General features: G+C 43.8%; 1 protein-coding gene across 7 annotated transcripts in view; it reads right to left on the reverse strand.

Moving 5' to 3' along the window:
• Window positions 1-3,497: 3,497 nt before the first annotated feature.
• The window catches only part of LOC147022337 (arf-GAP with GTPase, ANK repeat and PH domain-containing protein 1-like), a 185,509-nt gene continuing 167,011 nt past the window's right edge, over window positions 3,498-21,995 (reverse strand). For all 7 annotated transcript variants that reach the window (XM_085893112.1, XM_085893110.1, XM_085893114.1 and 4 more), the window contains 4 exons: window positions 19,727-19,817; window positions 18,439-18,661; window positions 8,534-8,789; window positions 3,498-6,454 (listed from right to left, as the gene is read on the reverse strand). In XM_085893112.1, the coding sequence (XP_085749238.1) occupies window positions 6,056-6,454; window positions 8,534-8,789; window positions 18,439-18,661; window positions 19,727-19,817 (969 nt within the window). In that variant the 3' untranslated portion in view covers window positions 3,498-6,055. The remainder of the gene's footprint in view (window positions 6,455-8,533; window positions 8,790-18,438; window positions 18,662-19,726; window positions 19,818-21,995) is intronic.

Here is a 21,995-nt window from a genome sequence, read left to right on the forward strand (position 1 = left end):
AAGGGATCTTAGGGGTTGGGAGTAGGCTCGGTTGGCAGGATAGGTTAGTGGACAAAGACGATAAGTGGGTTAGGGAGACGGAATTGTAAAAGGGGAAAAAATAAAATAAAGAGGGGCTAAATTTTGATGTGTTGTGTTGCAAATTAAGGGAGTGGGTATGGACAGACAGGCAAAGGCGATAGGTTGGGGGGAGATGGTAGGGTAGATCCGAGCTCGTTTTCAGAGCGGCCGGCACCACCGCAATCCCTCCAGACTCACGCGGAACGAGAACAGAGGCCGGCCCAGCTTCACCTGCCGGCCTGTTGTGCTGTACTTGCTGTTCCGCATTTGCCTTGCCATGCCTTGTTTGCCTGCCTTTGCATAACCCCATGCCTGCTACCCTGTTTGCATTGCCCCATTTCACCATCACCATGTGTGCCAGTATCACCTACAGTGTGTTTGTAAGGACTGCCCTGCAGGCAGCCACATCAATGGGACTGCATTGCGTAGCCCATGCATTTATCATGTGTTTGCATCCAGACCATCATCCATCCATTTCCTGCACCAATGACTTTGAAATGACTTCCCCCCCTCCCCCCACAGATCACAGGTCCTGGGCCATGGTTAGTGTAAATAGATAAGGTAACAATTGTAAATAAGTTCAACCCACCTGCATGTCTGTGCTAGCGCCAGCAATTTATTTAAGTTGTCCGAGTGAGTCTGATAGTTTAGCTACGCAGCGCACTAGGTTATTTATTTTTGGGACATGTATGAAAAAATGTCGCACTCAGGGATCCGTAGGTAAATCGTACAAGGGGAGAACTTACACATTCTACTCACATGAAAATTCAACGACTCGGGACGAGTCTGTAAAAAGGGGAGGGGGTAGTGTTACGAATTTGGAAGTTTACTGCACTCAACATACACGTCCTATAGCTCAGTTATATCGATAAGTAAGTGTCGATAGATAGCTCCCTTTTCCCTTGTCTAATGGGAATTAAATGTACGTGCGCTGTGCGTTATTTCAATAGTTAGGATTTTTACACCCCTTATAACAACAACACGCCTTCACCTCGTTTCCTCACATCGACGCCATTGTCTACGTGCGTTCGACCATGTACGTGGGCGGAGTTTCTTTGGCCACCAGAGCTCCGACTCTGCCCCGGAAAGATGGAATGTTCCCCCCGACCAATGGGAGGCATAAGACGTCTCAGACACCGATGTTCCCACGAACCCCGGACCAATGGGTGGCGAGACGTCTCAGACGGCGATCCTTCCTCCGATACCCCATCCCGCAGGATAAATGCCATATAAGAAACGCCAGGGCCTTGGAAAGAGAGTCAGGGTTTGGTGATCGGGTTTGAGTTGCCGGAGATCGACTCCTCTGGTCTGGTCGGCTTGGCAGCGATCGGGTTTGAGGTGCCAGAGATTGACTTGTCTGGTTTGGTCGGCTTGGCAGCGATCGAGTTCGAGGTGCCGGAGATCGACTCGTCTGGTCTGGTCGGCTCGGCAGCGATCGGGTTCGAGGTGCCGGAGATCGACTCGTCTGGTCTGGTCGGCTTGGCAGCGATCGGGTTTGAGGTGCCGGAGATCGACTCGTCTGGTCTGGTCGGCTTGGCAGTGCTCGGTCGTCTCTCGTCTCGTCCACCTGGCGTCCGACGCTTTTCCTTTGTCCCTGGTGCTTGGAGTGGCATCATTGCTGCGGGTTCGAGTCCCAAAGAGCCAGATCGTCGAAGACCACATGAAGTGGACAGGTCCAAGTGCAGGCTCTGGTCTCCAGCACCCTGTCCTTGAGCTGGAAGACTTCAATAAAGACCATTGGGGTCCATTTCTGTGTGTGTATGTCTGTGTGTGGGCCCATCTTTAAGTAGCAACTGTTGAGTGCCTTGTACATTATTTGCATTTGATTTATATTAGTCGTGATAACTGCTTCTTTCGTGCTCCCCTCCTTCCCCACCTATTCTAAATATACCCATGTGTTCAATGTATCAGTTCGTTTTTGTGCTTCTTTTATTGGTTTGACACGCTGCGTGTTGGAGAATTAGCAAGGCTGTCGCCGCTGTAAAGGGACATTTGGATCGACGAAAGCTCGGTGACCGTCCGCTCGGGTCGCACACGGTTCGAGTACGCTAGCGTCTCGTTCCGTACGAGCATCGTCGAGGGTGAATTTCCCCAGTACTTGGACGACGTGGGTATTTAGGTAAATTGAAATTGGCAATCGACCCTACCCCACGTGGTCGACCTATTGGCGAACTTCGGTCCGATAAGGGACCCGTCGGCTCCAGAGTTATCCGGGGTGACGACCTATACATTCCGGGTGATTGGTGGAGCTGACTCTACTGCTCCATCTGGTGGTCGTGCTCGTCGCCGACGCCCGGCCCCGCAACAATATTTCTAAAATCCTCAATGTTCATCTGATTGACTTGAAATTTGAAGAGGATTTATATTTCAGGTCACTGAATTCAACGAACCAATTATTTTTGAGATCAACATCAGCCGAATTTCTAAAATTGTCAATTTTCAACCGATTCACTTGGTATTTGAAGAGGAGTTGCATATTTGATCATTGGCCTCATCATTTACATTTCCAACCTGGCCTCCAAAGCCATTCGCCGACTCGGAATCCTCCCTCATGCAAAGTCCTTCCTCGGCCCATCTGAGCTGCTGACCACGTACAAAGCTTTCATCTGCAGCCTGATGGAGTACTGCTCTCCCCTCTGGGCTGGTGCTCCTGCCTCTCACCTTTCTCGGCTTCACGCTGGTGGAAACCAAGGAATTTCGGATCATTGGTATCTCCCGCGGTGAGGCTGTCTTTGGGACTCTCACTCTCACACCACAGGCAGGTCGGTGGTCTTTCTGTCTACTACCGTCTCCTCTCCTGTCTCACCCCTCCCCCATGCTCCGTCTCACCTTCACTCTTTCATTCTTCTTTTTTTCCCACCTTTGGAATAAACTCCCACTCTCTTCAATCACATTCTTCTCTCCAGGCCTTCAAAACAGCTGTTCACCACCACCTCTTATCTTCCCCCATCCAAATCCTCGATATTTTCTACCCCCCTTAATTTACCCCAAACCCACCTCCTCAAATTCCTTGCTTTCCTTACTGAAAGTCCCTGTCATATCCAAGTTGTGTACCCCATGTTCCCCATCCCATCCATCTCCCTTCCACAGATCTCCTAATGTCTCTGTTCCCCACTGTTTTGTCCTTCCTTCTCCTGCCCCTCTTGTCTCATGCCCCCCCCCTTGCTGTGCATTGTGTGTTCGCTCTCATACGAGCCTTGACAATGTGTACAAAAAAAAAATTGAATTCAACCATTAATTATTTTTGAGGTCAATTTTGTTTTATGGATTTTGCAAGTACCGTGCTTTGCACGACGTTGCCTTCTTGTTGAATCGTTGTGGTGTCGACATGGCGCAGGCATTACGGGCAAATTAACTCTGCAAAGCTAACCCCACCGTCCTGTTCATTCACTGTCTCTTTCTATGAAAAACCAAAATTTCGTCAAATCCCACAAAGGTATCGAGGGGTACATTTATTTTGTACAAACATTTCCAACACTCACGACAGTGCAATAACCTTTTTGTTTGAAATAAAACATCAAAACAAATTGCCAAAAACTTGATGTGAATGATAAAAATGTACCCTTTGGACTTTTTTTTTTGTAATATTTCAAAGGCTTCGACTTACTGTTGGATCACCAAGAATGGTCTTGATGTTGAGATCGTTATTCAGTCAAATTAATATTTATTTAAAGAAGAGCACATCGACTGCCATTATGATGAAATCTGAGCATGAGAAGGCAACACTGCTGGCTTGTTTAAATGTGAGCTGCTATCCCATATAAGGTTAAAAAATAAAAAAGAAGAAACATGGAAAATGTGAACAAGTATGAATATACATAGATTACCAGCTGACAAAGTAGAAGCAATTTAAAATTTCGTTTAAACCACGTAATTTGCCATGCAAACAAAGGATTACAAGCAAGGACTGTCATTTTGTTAGAATGTCGATTCGAAGAATGTTTATCCTCTCTAATGTCGTAACAGAATTAATGCACATCTGAAAAACAAACTGCTTGTAATTTTGTCACGAGAATGGAATGCACGTTCTCTTCCGTCTGTATGGCTTTCACATCGGAACCCAACCCGTCCAGAAACACATCAAAGCACTAATGCAATAAAGGACAGCCAATGGCATGTTAATAAATATACGTACTCAAAATCCAATTCACACAAGCACGCCATGAAAATTATAAATACTGTACAGAAAATGTACATTTTGTTTTCTTCTTCCACGCTCTTTTTTTTAACCCATGCAGGTTGACAATTGTTCAGATCTGCAAGCGCAGGTCGGAAGGTGACGACAGACGTCCGATGTGTCGGGTGGAAAGGCCGTCCGTCCGCAGGTACATGCCGATACTTTTTGATTGGAATATAATCGCTTTGTTTTTGTTTTTTTATATATATATATCAACCAAAAAGTGGGGTTTTCTTGCCGGATTGTGCCGGGTTTATTCGGTGAGTGTTGATGATTTCGTGTTTAATACGTTTTAGTTTAAAATGGAATTGGGATGAGTGTTTAATATACAGTTGCTTTAACACAAATACGATGATGGAAATTCCCAGATTCCCATTTTGATTCACAGGAGCAAAGCTTCTGAGTAGGATATAGCAAAACATACACCTGGGATTGAATATTATGAGGATTGACCAAGAATTTCCGAATGGCTGCTGTGATTGTAGGTGGCATCAAGCCTTTAATTATCTCCACGCTTTTTGAAACAAGAAAGAAAGAAAAAACAAACCCGGGGGAAAATTGGAATCGGGTCCGTCTTTCTGTCTGTCCGTCCGTCCGCTATCTCCAAAACGGTTGGGTATAAATTCACCAGACTTGGTAGTTATGATCACGACATAGCATGAAGGTGCGAGAGCAGTATCAGTTTTGGCCCCTGTCCCCTGGGGCAGGGTCAAAAGGTCAAGCACTGAAAAATTCAATTGCAGGCACATTTTAAACATTTTTAATGAAACTTTGTATATGCAATCAGCAATGGGGGACGTATGACTATGTAACTTTTTTGGGGGGGGATTTGACCCCGAGTTCATGCCCCCGGAGCGGGGACTTAAAATAACGAAGGTCAAAATGGGGGGAGGAAAAATGAATTCCAAATTTGATATTGGGTCATTCCTGGTGGAAACTTTTAACTTTGCTTTCGGTGGGAAGCGTGGGGACTTGCGATGACGCGACATCGGCTTCGCTCTCGGAAGTTTTATTTTTGCTTTTTTATTTTTCTTCCACACCCGTAACTTAGCAATGGCAAACCATGATTGCAGCTTTTGTATATGAAAAAGCTTCCCACTTATGAACTCTCAGAAATATTGTTCCAAGCCATGCAGATAAAGAATAACCCTTGAGATTAAGAAAATTAATAAACACTTCCCATCCAACGTGATAAACTTTAACGCTTATATCTGCATCAACAAGATCCTGTCGTTGCTGTTATCACTGCATCACCTTTTTGTGCTTTGAATCACAAGTTATTTGTGACTATTTCAATTGCTTCTCGTCTTTCCTTTCCAAAAATGTCCTTACAAAACGAGTATTTTATAAGGTTTCTTGTTTCTTATTGTTATCGAGTGCAAGCACTATTGGGAGTTACATACTTGATGTTCGTGCAGTTCGTTTCACTTGATGCTGGAGTATTTGAGTACCTGATAGAACGGAGGATTTGTTCAGATTTCGATGTTTGGATAGCTCGGTGTTGAATACATTTTCGATTTAAATTCACAACCTGATCTTTGTCAATATCGATCTAGAACACCGTACAATGCTAATCATCACACTTGGTTGTTTTCGAGGAGTGTGTGTTCTTGCATTGGTGGTGTGATGACCTACTTCAGCAAGCTTTGACAAAGAACTGTAAGCGGTTCTCTGTAAAGCGAGGGCCAGCTCATAGCAGTTACGGCATGGCTCAGTTTGAAAATAAACTGCATTTGAAGTGATGGATGAGCGGTGTGTGCGTATCGTTTGTATAGTATGTGCAGACATCCCACTTTGAGTTGTGAGGACCTTGCTACGTCATATGATGCTCGCTGATGTTTTCATCTCATTTCTGTGTCCAAGTTCATTGTGTTGGTGGCTGGAATCGGGTGTGCGTGCCTGTGGAAACTGGTTACTGCCGTGCCGTGCTGACTCGGAAATGGAAAAATCCACACACCAGGAAGGGGCTTTCTGCGAGTCTGACTCTGGCTGAGGATTTGAAGAGAGATCAGGAGGTCGGCGAAATGATCCAGAAGCCAGTGCTGTAAGCAGAGCACACTGTGAGAGGCCGGTCTCAGTTGATGACACCGTGCTGCTGGCCTCATCAGGACAGCCATATTGGATTAAAATGTCTATGCACTCACGGCTGCCAACACGCCTGGCATACGACAGTGCAGTGAGTCCATTGGCATCCCGCATCGTCACTTCCACACCATACTGCAACCAGACAACATGTCGAGTATACACATGTCAACGGCTAGCTGCAAAACAGTAGTAGTACAGATTTAATTTCAACAGTTTATCTTCCTAAAGGAAGCCCCAGATATGATATTATGCACTGTGGTTTCATTGAATCTGAAATGGCAACCTAGTGGGGTAACTTAGCAGAACAATTGTGCATTTTGTGAGGAAAGCACCAAATTTGGCACACTGGTAGCCTATCATATTTAACCTCCACCATCTTCGAAGATGGACGGAGGTTACTGTTTTCACCCCTTTCTGTTTGTTTGTTTGTGAACAGTATTACGGAAAAACTCCTTGACGGATTTCGACAAAACCTGGTGGGGGGGTTAGGTATGGTCCAAGGATCATGCCATTAAATTTTGGACTTGGTCCCCCCGCCCCCAAAAACAAAAAAAAATTGTTACAGAAATTTTTTTTTTTTTTGCATTTCTACATGTTTTAAGTGATTTCCAACCCCCCCCCCCCAAATTTTTTTTTTTACCCCGCCCCAAAAAAAGAAATTTTTTATTTGCATTTCTACATGTTCTAAGTGATTTCCAACCCCCCCCCCAAAAAAATTGTTACCCCCCCAAAAAAAATTGTTGGAGAATTTTTTTTTGCATTTCTACATGTTTTAAGTGATTTCCAACCCCCCCCCCAAAAAAAATTACTGCCACCCAAAAAAAATAGAGAATTTTTTTTTTGCATTTCTACGTTTTAAGTGATTTCCAATCGCCCCCAAAAAAATTGTTACCCCCCCCCCCAAAGAAATTGTTAGAGAAAATTTTTTTTTGCATTTCTACATATTTTAAGTGATTTCCAACCCCCCCGAAAAAAATTGAGAATAATGTTTTTTTTTTTGCATTTCTACGTGTTTTAAGTGATTTCCAACTCCCCCAAAAAATTTACCCCCCCCCCCGCCACAAAAAAGGGGGAATTTTTTTTTTTGCATTTCTACATGTTTTAAGTGATTTCCAACCCCCTCCCCAAAAATTGTTAGAGAAAAAAAAATTTGCAATTTTTTTTTCAACAAAATTTCGATTTTTTTATTTTGCATTTTTACATGTTTTAAATGATTTCCAACCCCCCCCCCCCCCAAAAAAAAAATGTTGGAGAAAAGAACTATAACTGTCAGCACTGTTGACATATTTAATGAATAAGATATAAGGTTCACTCGAGTGACCCAGCAGTATCGGCAGCGGAGGTTTTGCACTCTTCCGAGTGCTCCCCCTCTAGTATGAACAGATTTGGATATTGGGCCATCTCAAATTCAGCCGCTGATGGCTGTGGCAGCCATTTTCCACTGCCATCAAAAATTTTGAGATGGCCCAATATCCAAATCTGTTCATAATATGATAGGCTACTCGTGTGCCAAATTTGGTGCTTTCCTCACAAAATGCACAATTGTTATGCTATATTTAGCTAAGTTGCCCCACTAACCAGGTTCATTTTAATTATCATCAGCATCAAGCAGTGCATGGCTCTTCAGTTGCATCGTTTCTGGGGATTGGTTGTTTCACTGATGCAGTCCTAACTGAGGACTAGGGAAGGAATTTAGAATTTCACTTCGGTATTGGCACATAATGGCCTGCTCTTTGAAATGTACCACAAAATATGTTTCACACCCACAAATTATGCTGGCAGATGAGACAACCGGCTTAACATTCCCTCCAAGAATGGCGTACTTATTGATACAGAACACTGTCTATAAAGTATCAGGATGACAGTTTATGGTCTGCCTGGGGCTTAAACCCAAATAATACAGCTCAAAGGTGAGTGTGCTACCTCTGAATTAGCCTTTCCAGGTCTTGCAAGTTAAGGATAAAAATGATCTCCTCGTTATGTGGAACAGAGTTAAAACTTGCATGGGAATTAAACAAGGCTATCAAGAATTCAACTCAGAAGTGACCTTAAAACTGGTAGACAGTACTGTACTTAATACTTTGGCTTTAGAATGTGCAGACAATAATTATAATGCCTCAATTATACAGTACAAATGATTAAATTATTTTGTTGCTCGTATTGGCAAAATAACTCCCCCCCCCCCTCGCCACCCCCAAAGTAAAGACTGACCCAGATGAGAAGCTGAGCAAGAACTACATTTCCAGCAGCACAAGCCAGATGTAGGGCCGAGCGGCGAGACCCCTCACTTTCCGTCACGTTCACCTCATCCCGTGAGCCGTGCGCGAGGAGCAGGACTGTAGTGGGGAGGTCGCTGGCCGCTGCCGCTCTCAGCAACAATGTTCCGAGGGATTCCTTCGGTTGAGGACGTCTTGCAAGCATGCAATGTCGTTCATACTTGGCACGGATCCAATGCTCTTTTTCCTCTCTTTGATAATAAAATCGAGAAGAAAAATGCAAATAGTTTGAGTAGAAATATTGCAGACGAAAGCAAGTGAGAATATCAGAGATAATTACTGAATTGACTTGATGGTGAATAGTTCGTGTGGAGAGGACTTTGTGAAAAGCTTTTATAAAATTCACGTGGAAAAATAACCAATTCCACATTCGACCTGTAATTGCAAAAATGTGGTTTTTCTGAGGTGTGTGCAGGTTCAGAACAAGATGATGTCAAAAGTTTATTAATTTTTTAATCCATTGAACCCTAGTGGTCGTTTTACCAACCGCTATTTAAACCTCCATATACCCGAGCGGCAGGTTTAAGGCCCTGTCATACCTTGACGTTTTAGTCAGCGTATGGCAAGGTCTCAAAATGTATGTAAAACGCTGGCGTACGCTGAACTATTGATGTTTTTTTTAAGTTTTGGGCATATAATAACGTGTTTGACGTATGCATAACGTATTAGTAACGTACACAGAACGTTTTAATCACATATAGATAACTTATACCAACGAATGCTGAGTGTTGTCGGCGTTCACAACCTATGCCCAACGATAGTCTAACTTATGCATAGCGCGGCAGCGTATCGCCGACGATCACGTGGCGTAGGCTATTCATAGGCTGCGGCTCGACAATTCAAATCATAACCGCACTAGACATCGAAGTGTGAAGCCGCTGTCACACCTTTACGTTTTAGCCAGCGTATGCCGACGTATGAAAAATTTGCCGAACCAAGCTGGCACACGTCGAATACATTATGGGTATTTTGTATACGTTAATAGCACACTGGCATACGTCGTAGTACGCTGGCATACGTCGTCGTACGCTGGCATACGTCGAGAAATTTTCAGCATGTTGAAAATTTCTCAACGTACTCGACGTATGACACACATTCCGCATACGCTGGCATAAGTTGAAGGCACGCTACACGATCGTTGACACACATCGACATACGTTACTCATAAGTCGAAACGCGTCAATGTAATGGTTAGCGTCAGTGTTGCAGACTCCCTGGATGTTTTTTTTCTTCGGTATGATGATGATGTTGACACTTCGATTTCTAGTGCGGTTATGATTTAAATCGTTGAGCAGCAGCCTATTAATTATGTTATATTATAACCGCACTTGAAATCGAAGTGTTAACATCACTGTCATAGCGAAGAAAAAAAAATGGAGTCTGGAACACTGACGCTAACCATTACATCGACGTGTTTCGACTTATGAGTAACGTACAAGTAATGTATGTCGACGTGTGTCAACGATCATGTAGCGTTCCTACAACACGTTACTCATAGGTTAGAAATAAGTTTCGGGTACGCTAAACATTACCTAGACACGATTCCACTTATGAGTAACTTACAAGTAACGTGTGTCAACGATCGCGTAACGTGCCTACAACTTATGGCCAGCATTATGCGGAACATGTGAGTCATACGCTGGCATACTGCAAAAAATTTCAAGCATGGAAAATTTGTCTAACACCTCGGCGTACTACGACGTATGCCAGCGTACTACGATGTATGCCAGCGTGCTCTTAACGTATACAAACTTACCCATAACGTATTCAACATGTGCCAGCGTTTTAGCCAAATTTTACATATGTCAGGCATACACCGGCTAAATTGTCAAGGTGTGACAGGGCCTTTACCAGCTGCTATTTAAACCTCCATACACCCGAGCGGCAGGTTTACTGGCCGCGATTCAAACCTCCATGTACCCGAGTGGCAGGTTCACCGGCTGCTATTCAAACCTATATATACACAAGCAGCAGGTTTACCGGCTGCTATTCAAACCTCCATATACCAAGTGGCCGGTTTACCAGCCACTATTCAATCCTCCATAGACACGAGCGGCAGGTTTACCGGCCGCTATTCAAACCTCCGTTTACCGGCCGCTATTCAAACCTCCATATACCCGAGCGGCAGGTTTATCGGCTGCTATTCAAACCTATATATACCCGAGCGGCAGGTTTATCGGCTGCTATTCAAACCTATATATATACCCGAGCGGCAGGTTTATCGGCTGCTATTCAAACCTATATATACCCGAGCGGCAGGTTTACCGGCTGCTATTCAAACCTATATATACCCGAGCGGCAGGTTTATCGGCTGCTATTCAAACCTATATATACCCGAGCGGCAGGTTTACCGGCTGCTATTCAATCCTCCATATACCCGAGCGGCAGGTTTACCTGCCATGATTCAAAGGGTTAAGCTTCTTTTTAGTAACTGTATTTATTGGGTCAGTGAAACTATGAATAAACATGTTGTGGAGTCCATTGCTTCAGTTACAATCATTTCGTGCTTAAATATAAATTTTAAAAACAGCGATTTTGAATGAGCAAATATTTGGAGTAAAATATCAACACAGGATATGAAGACACTTCATACCACGTGTCAGTATGGATATTTTTTTCAGTTGTTACCCTGCACATGTGAAGTGAAAAGCAGGGTTAAACACTTGGTTCACTTCTGTCAGTCGTCCTGTCAACAAACTCCAGTTTGTGATGGAGAAACAACTTAAAGGCCCCCTGACATGCAAAAGTACTGAAATTTCTTTTATATATGTCCTATGGGAGTTTTTAATCGTGATTTCAGATCTGACAATTTTTTCCACAATACTCATTCCGTAAAATGTAAAATTAAAAAAACAAACCTCTTCGGGAACGCCCCTAAAAATTCTCCTGAAAGGGGCGTAACCCACATGACGTCAACTACAGGATTACAAAGGCTGCACGTAAATTACTCAGGTTGGTGATCGACGTGATTCTATTGGCTTTCTGTGCGTTTCCACATTTGATTGGTCGACTCAATTGCTTCCTTCATTTCTGCTTTAAAAAAATCTAACATTTGGTTTTGAATAATGGATGGCATGGACTTTCACTTGTCTGGTAACGACAGTGAGTGTGAGAGAAATGAAGGATTTTGGTCTGCATCACATGGAGAATTGTCGGATAACGTAGTCACGGGAGGTGGAGTTCAGGCAGCTGGAAATGAAATACGGCCTTAGCAGTTCGAGCCCAAAGCAGGACAAGCAGAGGAAAATGGCGATGAAATTCCCGGCATTCATTATGATCGGGAGAACATCGAAGGAAGACTTGGCAATAACAACTGGTTTGACAAAATCCTATTCGTAATTCAATAATGTAAATTCGACTTGCATACTGCTCGATATCAGAAATATTTTAGTGAGGTGACGTGACCAGCGCAGCGCAGCGGACATGTTGCATCGCGGCGAATAAATCGCAAGCAAGGCCGGCGCATGTCATCGGCCGTATCTCTCCGCGCATAAAACGAAGCAATCTCGCTGTCTGGATACGATGAAAACTTGTGTGCAGAACACACCTTGTGACACAATTGTCTCGAGTAGTCCAATAAATCTGACGTTCTGTTGCTTTTTTATTTATTTTATTCCTACTGTTGTCATGTAGCACCAGTGGCAAACAATAAGCCTGGTGTTGGCTTAGTGGTGAAGGTGGTGGCTTGGGATCCCAGGGTCCTGAGTTCGTTGACCGCTGAATTAAAATACACCAGGAGGTTGACTCAGCCCGTCATCCTTCCGAGGTCGGCAAAATGAGCACCAGTGTACTGGTAAGGGGGTCATTGCATCAGCGGCATAGCCGCGTCCCAACCAATGGAGAGAGAGAGAGGAGAGAGGAGAGAGGAGAGAGGAGAGAGGAGAGAGGAGAGAGGAGAGAGGAGAGAGGAGAGAGGAGAGAGGAGAGAGAGAGAGAGAGAGAGAGAGAGAGAGAGAGAGTGAGACAGTGAGAGAGAGAGAGAGAGAGAGAGAGAGAAAGAGAGAGAAAGAGAAAGAAAGAGAAAGAGAGAGAAAGAGAGAGAAAGAGACAGAGAGAGAGAGACAGAGAGAGAGAGAGACAGAGAGAGAGAGAGAGAGAGAGAGAGAGAGAGAGAGAGAGAGAGAGAGAGGAAGAAGAAGAAGAAGAAGAAGAAGAAGAAGAGGAAGAAGAAGAAGAAGAAGAAGAATATAAGAAAGCTACAGCACGTCAGATTTGTCGGACGGACGACGGATTTATCGGCCTAGTCGGATGGACGACGGATTTATCGGCCTAGTCGGACGGATGACGGATTTATCGGACGGACGACGGATTTATCGGACTAGTCGGACGGACGACGGATTTATCGGACGAGTCGGACGGACGACGGGTTTATCGGACTAGTCGGACGGACGACGGATTTATCGGACTAGTCTGACGGACGACGGATTTATCGGACGGATGACGGATTTATCGGACTAGTCGGACGGACGACGGATTTATCGGACGAGTCGGACGGACGACGGGTTTATCGGACTAGTCGGACGGACGACGGGTTTATCGGACTAGTCTGACGGACGACGGATTTATCGGACTAGTCTGACGGACGACGGATTTATCGGACTAGTCTGACGGACGACGGATTTATCGGACTAGTCTGACGGACGACGGATTTATCGGACTAGTCTGACGGACGACGGATTTATCGGACGAGTCGAGACCAGTTTCTCAACCGGGGTTCCCCGGAACTCTAGGGTTCCGCAAGAGGTCGCAAGGGGTTCCGCGAGAAACAGTAATAAATAGACATGTATTTTTGAGTAGTTTTTGTTTGATTTAGTATTCGTAATTTTACTATACACGTATGGCATACTGTTGAAACTCCTTGATTATTATAATAGAGGCTTCAACCTCTTGTATCTATCTATAATTCCAGCAATCTGTGTCTGTCTGTCCGTCCGTGACGGCCGTTTCTCGACGACCGCCAGTCCGATCTGATTGAAACTTGCCAGGAATATTGCCGGGGACCCGCGGATGTGCCTTTTCGAGGTTTGATATTAATCGGACGAGCGGTTCCCAAGTTACGGCCATTTATCTGTCGACCAATGACAAGACACGATGCTATGACGTCACAAATGACGTCACAATTAATATTTATTTATTTTGTTGCACGATTGACGGTCTGATCTGATTGAAACTTGCCAGGAATATTGCTGGGGAACCGCGGATGTGCCTTTTCGAGGTTTGATATTGTCGCGGATTCGCGCCCGCCGGCGTGCGAACGGCCACTTAACTCGAATCGCGGCACGTCGCCCACCGGACGGACAATCCAGTCGTGACCCTCTCGGACTAACGCCGGGAACCAGTCACGGGTGGACCTTTCGGTCTCACCGCGATCGAGCCAATCGGCCCCCGCGTGGGATAGGGTTGCTCGCCAAATTCGACCTACCTAAGTACCCACACGGAGGGTAGACCGGGCGATCGCACCTCGCCGCAGGTCGACTTCGGACACGGGCCACTTTAAGCGACCCGTTCCGTACTATCGGGATAACCGAGCGGTGTTATTCGTCGACCTCGACGGTTCGATTAATTATCGGGCGTCTTAACCCACGACCAACCCTTTGCGTGAAGCAAGATGAGGATTCAATGAAAGAAATGACGAAGCGAAGCGGGAAAACAGTTCAATAATAAGCACATTTATTTCGCGATGAACGGAAAGCACACATGTACAATTCCACCAAAAGCACATGGAAAAGAAGAAGACAAAAAGCAAATGCGACAATGCAGATCTAATACCGACTACGCGAGCACACGGCAACACTTATACAATTTTACTTCACAGACGGCGCCGACAACACACATTCCCAAAGCAAAAGAAAAGAGAACCACCCTCCAGGATGAGGGGGTAGGCGGGCCTGGGGCCGAGACCGGGTCGGGCCTACCCGTCTGATGATGAGACGCGGAGCGGCGGTGGTGCCTCAACTCCGCGGGCCTCGCGGACAGTGTCTGGTAGGGGGTGGGAAGGGGGCCCCCTTTTGTCGCACTATCTCAGCGCGGGGGGAAACAGGAGGGGGTTGCTGATGCTCGGGGAAAGGAGGATTTCACAAAATCGCGGGTCCCGCGACGAGCGTCTCCACCACGACCTCGGTCGCGCCGCCGGCCTTTTCCTCCGCAGTTCCTCGAATCCGACGCGAGCACCCCCTCAACCGCTTTCGCCGCCGCCGCCTCTCCACAGCTCCATCCTCTTCACTCCGACTCCGCGAACTCCCAACTGCACTCTTCCTCCTGCGAACTGAACTCCCTCGACTGACGAACGCGGCCCCTTATATCCCCCGTGGCCTCGCTCCTTCATCTTTGACCCTCTGCCTCCGACCTTTCACCTCTCTTGCTGGCTCCCCATTGGCCCGAGGAAAAGTGGGCGTGAATGCTTTTTGATCCATGAATTTGCATATAGCGACCGCCCTCCAACGCCCTGGAGGCGGGGCCAAATCGCCCCTCGCTCACCGATTGGACGGAACAAAAGTGGGCGTGAGTCGTTTTTGATCCCTTTTTCTGCGGAAAGTCCGCGATGCTTTTGAACACGCTGCTCGGTGCGCGCTCTACACGAGTCCAGCATCGGTGCCCACGAGTGGCGCGAGATGACGTTGATGCGATGGTGGCGAGTTGTGACGGTAAAGGTCGTGGCCGTTGTGGTGAAGCGGCGTTGTGGTTGGTGGTTGTTGTTGTGATGGCTGTTGAGATGTGGTTGGTGGTGGTAATAATGGCGGCTGGTCCAAAATAAATATAGTAAAAGAAAAACGGCTATCCTGAAGAGTCGCAGCCCTCACGAATGACATTTATTCCCTCTAGACAACGGGTTTGGGCCTAACTACACATATACTTTCCGAGATATCTCACCTAAGGGACCTGAATGGTGGTTTGCGAATTTGGTCAACCACAACAATATTAATCGGACGAGCGGTTCCCAAGTTACGGCCATTTATCTGTCGACCACTGACAAGACACGGTGCTATGATGTCACGAATGACGTCACAATTAATGTTTATTTGTTTATTATCTTGCCAAAACAAAGTTTTTGCAAGATATGTTACTCAGCTTGTATGTTTTTTTATTTTTTATTTTTTTTTTGTTTGTCTGTAATCACATATAAAAAAATTCTGCAGAGCACAGTTATCATTGGAAATTTTTGTAACTTCGCATATCAGAGGCCTATAGAGGTCCCTTTCAGCGCACAAAATTTTGAAGGTCAAAGGTCAAGGTCACTTTGTCGCAAATCAGCGGAGTCGACGAAACCCTTATTTTTTGAGCAATTTTGATCGGATCGTCTTCAAACTTCATGGGAATATAGTTCGTGGTCTGGCGCTCAGCTGATTAATTTTTGGTGGCGATTGGCCTTGACCTTCATGGTTAGCGCCTGAGGTCAAACTTTCAAGTTTTCGGAACCATATCGTGTAGGACCTCAAATTGAACACCTCAATGAGTGCTTTCTAGATAGGTCAAGCTTGAGACATTATGGCGTCATTTGGTGACGTTATGAGGCAAACACATATTTTTCATGGTTACTCTGTAGAACGATTCTCATCGGAATCTCGTAGGCAGATATTCCTCAAGGAGTCGCTCCTGGTGGATAGCAGCTCTGTTCACCTCAGTGTGACCTTAAAGAAGTCACACGTGGTCACCTTTTGGCAAGATATGGATCACCCTGCGGGTGACATTGGTTTATTTTATTTATTTATTATTAATTTTTTTTTTGCACGATTGACAGTCCGATCTGATTGAAACTTGCCAGGAATATTGCTGGGGACCCGCCGATGTGCCTTTTCAAGGTTTGATATTAATCGGATAAGCGGTTCCCAAGTTACGGCCATTTATCTGTCAACCTGTCAATGTCAATCTATCTGTCAATGACAAGCTGTTTTTTTTTCCCAAAGTTTAAATTAATTGTTCAAATTATTAATTAATCCCAAGGTTTGAATTTTCCCAAGGGTTTGAAAGCTGTTTTTTCCCAAGGTTTGAATTAATTGTTGTGCTTGGTAGACATTCGTGAATACATTTACAGAGAGAGCGAGAGAGGGGGGGGTGAGAGAGGGGGCGAGAGAGGGGGGCGTCACAATTCAAAAGAGGGGGAGAGAGGAGGGGGGTGAGAGTGAGGGCGAGAGAGAGGGGTGAGAGAGAGGGGGGCGACACAATTCTTCTTCTTCTTCTTCTTCTTCGTTTGATATGACGTCACAATTGACGCTGGGGAAATGAGTGTTTCCCAGGTGGTTTCCAAAGTTATGGCCATTTATGATATGGTTGGTCTGATCTAATTGAAAAAAATGCCCCAATCCAGTTGTCGTTTACGAGAGCGAAGGAACGAAGCTGCACATACTGGCACGCACCTACGGGCACACACCTACGGGCACACACCTACGGGCACGCACCTACAGGCCCGCACTAGTTATTTACAATTATAACAACCATAGAGAATGTATTTAACGATGTCTATATGGCGCCAATGTGAAACCACCCTCACTGGTTAGTGGACGTCCTGCATGGGGCGGATTCGTGTATCATTGAGGGACGACTCAAGTACGGGACGCATGCACGGTGTCCATCTATCTTCTCTGTGCTGCCTAGCATGGTCTTTCTCTCTCAAGGTTGGTACTTCTGTTTACCTTTATTGCTTCAGCTTTGTTTGTTTAAGTTTTGTTGATCAAGTTACATGAGGTGTGTTTTTTAATTGTCAAACAGACTCAGGGTTGACAAACACTTTCAAAAATGACGTTTTCAAACAAACAAAAAACATTTTTGTGAATTAAAACCTCGATGTGAGGTCTCATAAACGAGCAGTGTTTTTTTTTTCATTGCCAAAAAGGGGGTCATTTTTTCCTTAAACCAGGTATCCGAAAAAAAAAAATATATTTACCACGTGAACTACGATAAAAATATAAAAGAGCTTGATATTAATAATGGTATATAATAATTTTTATGCAGGGGTTCCCTGAGACATGAAAACTATTTCAAGGGTTCCACAAGGGTAAAAAGGTTGAGAAACGCTGGTCTCGACTCTTGAGATCTCGAGTCAATCCACTGTGTGAGTTTCTGTATGTGACATCAACGCTGCGATTCGCTGAAGTCAACTTTTTTTAGGGGCAGGGCATAGCAAGTTGTGAAAGGTACCAGAAATGATCGAAGCCCTATTATCCCATTTTTGATTTTTTTTAAAAAAAAGGTGATTTCTTCACTGGGAAAGTCAAGTTAATATATAAATAACCAGAAAGTTTTGCATGTCAGGGGACCTTTAAATTCAATTGATTGTTATATTTTGGATCGGAACATGGATCAGAAAACAAACCTATACTTTGGCTCTGTATTTGTGAGATAATTTTTTTTACTCTGTCTGCCTGCCTGACGTTCAAATAAAATTGTTTTTGAGGACATTATAAAGGACACAAACAATAGGCACGAATACCCAATGTAACTTGTTAAAGAAGGTGGTGTAAAAGATGCTGCATTGATGACGGTAAACTTGAGAAATTTTTTTTTCTACAACCTTTAAAATCTATTTTATTTAGATTTAACTATATACTTGAACACTGCAGAACATAAACCGCCTTTTTGACACTTTCAAAACACTTCCGTTTAGCAGTACATGGACAAAATGTTACGGCATTTTACATCATTACGACCAATTAAATTTGCCACTCGTACATCCCGCCAATGTCGTTGTTTCATGAACTCTAGTTTTTTGTTGTTGTTGTTGTTGTTAATTTTTAACAGTAATCGGTGTCAGTAATTAAATATTTTTTTGCTCTCAGCATTACATAAACTTAATGATTAAATCAAGATTTTTTTTTTAAAACCGCAAGATCAATAGAAATGTACCTGGAGGAGTTGGGCCCAGGTTTGACCCAGCCCTGTGTTTCAGCCTCCCACACGTTGTTCGTAAGTTTGTTGCCCATGGCTAGCATGACGGCTACCAGCTCAACGGGCCAGTCGTCAAGGCTGAGCGAACGGACACGAGACACATGCGAGCCAAGGTTGCGGTGTATCCCCGAGCATTCTATGCACATGAGTGCACCGAGGTTCAGGCTCACCCAATCTGGATCTGCTCAGTTACACACAAGGAGTATCAATCAAAAGGGTTATGATGGATTTTCATATATATATATATATATATATATATATATATATATATATACACATATATATATGTATATACACATATATATATATATATATATATATATATATATATATATATATATGTATATATATATATATATATATATATGTATATACATATATATATATATATATATATATATATATATATATATATATATACATATATATATATATATATATACATATATATATATATATATATACATATATATATATATATATATATATACACATATATATATATATATATATATATATATATATATATATATATATATATATATGAAAGTTTGTTCATTTATGCATTCGGCTCCTGCAGAAACCAATGCAACCAAACTTTTCATGGCCTCCTCTTTCATCCAAAGGAAGGCCGAGGGCTATGTTTAAATGAAAATATTTAAATAATATAAACATGGATACACGAGGGCCAGTCAATAAGTAACCTTAATGTAGTGATATAAATCCGAGAATGTAATGTGTGTAGTTGTAGATGACGTATGTTGTATCTATAGGTAAGAGTCATGTTTTGTCTGTTTTTGATCTGGAAACATTGAGTGTATGACGTCAGTCGAGCAGTTCCAAGATGGCGGCTCCCTGAGAAGCATACACCAGGGAAGAGCAACATTCTGTCATCCGTTTCTTGGGAGGGTGTGAATCCCAGTGAAATCCATCGCAGAATGAAAATGCAATATGGTTACGCATGTTTATCGCTGCAGAAGGTGCTTGACTGGGACAGGAAGATTTTTTTGGATCAGTTGAAGTAAAACTTTTTTTCCACCATGTTTTCACAGATATCCTGTACTCCAAGCTGTGCCTTTTGTTATGTTACTAATGTAGTTCTCCATCCTGTTACAGCTGACCAATCAAGTAACACTTTCCTCTAATAGTCCTGTAAAATGTTCTTAAACAATTATACACAAATGAGAAATTGTTGTTCAACAAATCAATTGCATATTGATGAGTTCAGATCAGGGGTTTGACTCACTTGGTGCATTGCAGTCAACGCAGTAGTTGTTACCCTGCATGTTCTGGATCGACTGCATGGCCATCGTGTCACACTGCCCACCCATCCTCATCTGCCCGTCGAGATAAAGGGAGGAAAGTAACCTCCATATTATTATTCACAAACATTTAACTCATTCAAAAGCACAAGGTGATATCATTGTGTGCTTTTGATGAAAAAAATAAATCGAAAGCACACACGTTTTACAACAAAAGTACGATAAGTACCAGAATCTCTCAACCCAAGCCAAATCCCATCACAACCACGCATTGTTGATCACTTCATGAAAGTTGGAAGAGGGGTGAGAGAGGGAGGAGAGAGAGGCAGGGGTGGGTGAGCGAGGTCAAACGAAGAGATGGAGGGAAGGGATGGATAGATGAAAAGTGGATTCACAGCAAGTTCCACAGTTGTTCATGAACAGACGGTATACTCCAATCTCAGAGTGAACACGAGGTGAAGGGAATGAATGAATGAGTTCCCACCAACTGTTCCTTTGTCTGTTATTACATTCCCTGTGGCATCTGCAATGAACTTGGGTTTTGGAAACAACTCTCCCCGAATAACCTCAAAAGTTACTCCAAGGGGTGCATCCCCGAGCGTCTCCGGCTGGTGCCCAGCATGACCACTTTGAGGTGAAGGTTACGTTTTAAACTTTTGTTCTATTTCACAAAGAAACGGAACACACGTTTATATATGTACTTAATTTACATTATCACCAAACATTGTCTTGAATGTCAATTTGTAATTTATTTTAAAAAGTGACAATAACTGTGATTCAAAAGAAAAAAATCATTTACACCTCCGTCTACTGTCTTCCCATGGCTGACAAACATAGTTTTGGTCCATCTACCCATCCCTTCCCTCCATCCTTCCATCCCTTCTATTAATCTCTTCCATCCATTCCTTCCCTTAATCCATCCATCCCACTTGTTAATAAGGAAGTGTCGGCTTGGCAATGCATGACATCATGGAGCACAACACAGGCAGGTGGGGCCTGAACTTACATCGATCAATGTATTTTTTTTATTGTATTTAACAGAGAGACACGGTGCGTCTCCTCCATATTATTTGGAAGATCTTGGGGTCAGTTGGACAAACCCTAACAAATCATAAGTGGTACTTTTGCCGTGCATCACCATGGCTTGCAAATGAAATCCAAGCAGCTTGTAGAGCGCTTGCCAAGTGGCTTAAGCACTCCAATGAAACAGATGACAAGGAATGGCAGGCTGGGTAAGCGATTAGCGATTGCTGATCAGTCATATTAAACACCACCAGGAGACGCCCCGAGTGGCAAACAATATGCAAATTGGATAAATGAACACTTTTTTAACATTCGGAACTGCTGCTAAGGTCAATTCCGCAGTTTAAATTTTGAAATCTGGCTCAGGTTGAGAGATTCTAGAGCTTATCGCATGTGCGGAAATGAAATAAAGCCATGAACACTGGCATCTCCAGGCATTTATAAGCATTGCGATGTATCCAGCGATTCGTAGGTATGAAGATCAGGTATTCAATAACAAGGAAATCGAACACAGGTGTTGGGCATTTAGCCCATCATGCCTGCACGAGCACCACACCAACCCATCTCCACAAAATCCAAGGAAGAAAATGGCAAAAAATGTTTTCAATGAATGAAATAAAAAAAATTTGCTGTTTTTTTTTTGGGATCTTTTTTTTCCTCATTTTCTTCCCCTCAGGGGAGGGGGGCATGGGCTTGGTTAAAAACACAACATCAACCACACAACCCCCCTTGACAAGACACCCACCAACAGCACTCTGTACACATGTACACAATCACCCATCAATGCTCAAACTACCTAAAAGTCTTATCAACATCCCCATACCCCTCCATCTCCATAACGTCCAGGAACCTATCTAATTCTAATTTAAACTTATCTACTTTTTCTGCTGCCACTACCTTTCCAGGGAGACCATTCCATACATTAACTACTCTCTGAGTGAAAGTCCTCTGCCTTACTACCGTCTTAACTCTCCTCTTCTTTACTCTCAAGCTATGGCCCCTGGTCCTATCACTGTCGACTCTGTTGAATTATAATTAATTCATCTTCACTTATTTTATCTCTACCGTTCATTATCTTAAACGTCTCTATCACATCTCGTAACCGCCTCCTTTCTCCTGAATAAAGTCCTGTCTCCTTCAGCCGCTCCTCATGGGTGAGTCGAGCTCGGCCCGGAATCAATCTAGTTGCCTTGCGCTGAACCCTCTCTATGGCATCTCTGTTCTTCTGGA

The sequence above is a fragment of the Eptatretus burgeri genome, chromosome 8 (assembly GCF_056783735.1).
Source record: "Eptatretus burgeri isolate ZD-2024b chromosome 8, Ebu_testis_v1, whole genome shotgun sequence".
NCBI classification, from domain to species: Eukaryota; Metazoa; Chordata; class Myxini; order Myxiniformes; family Myxinidae; genus Eptatretus; species Eptatretus burgeri.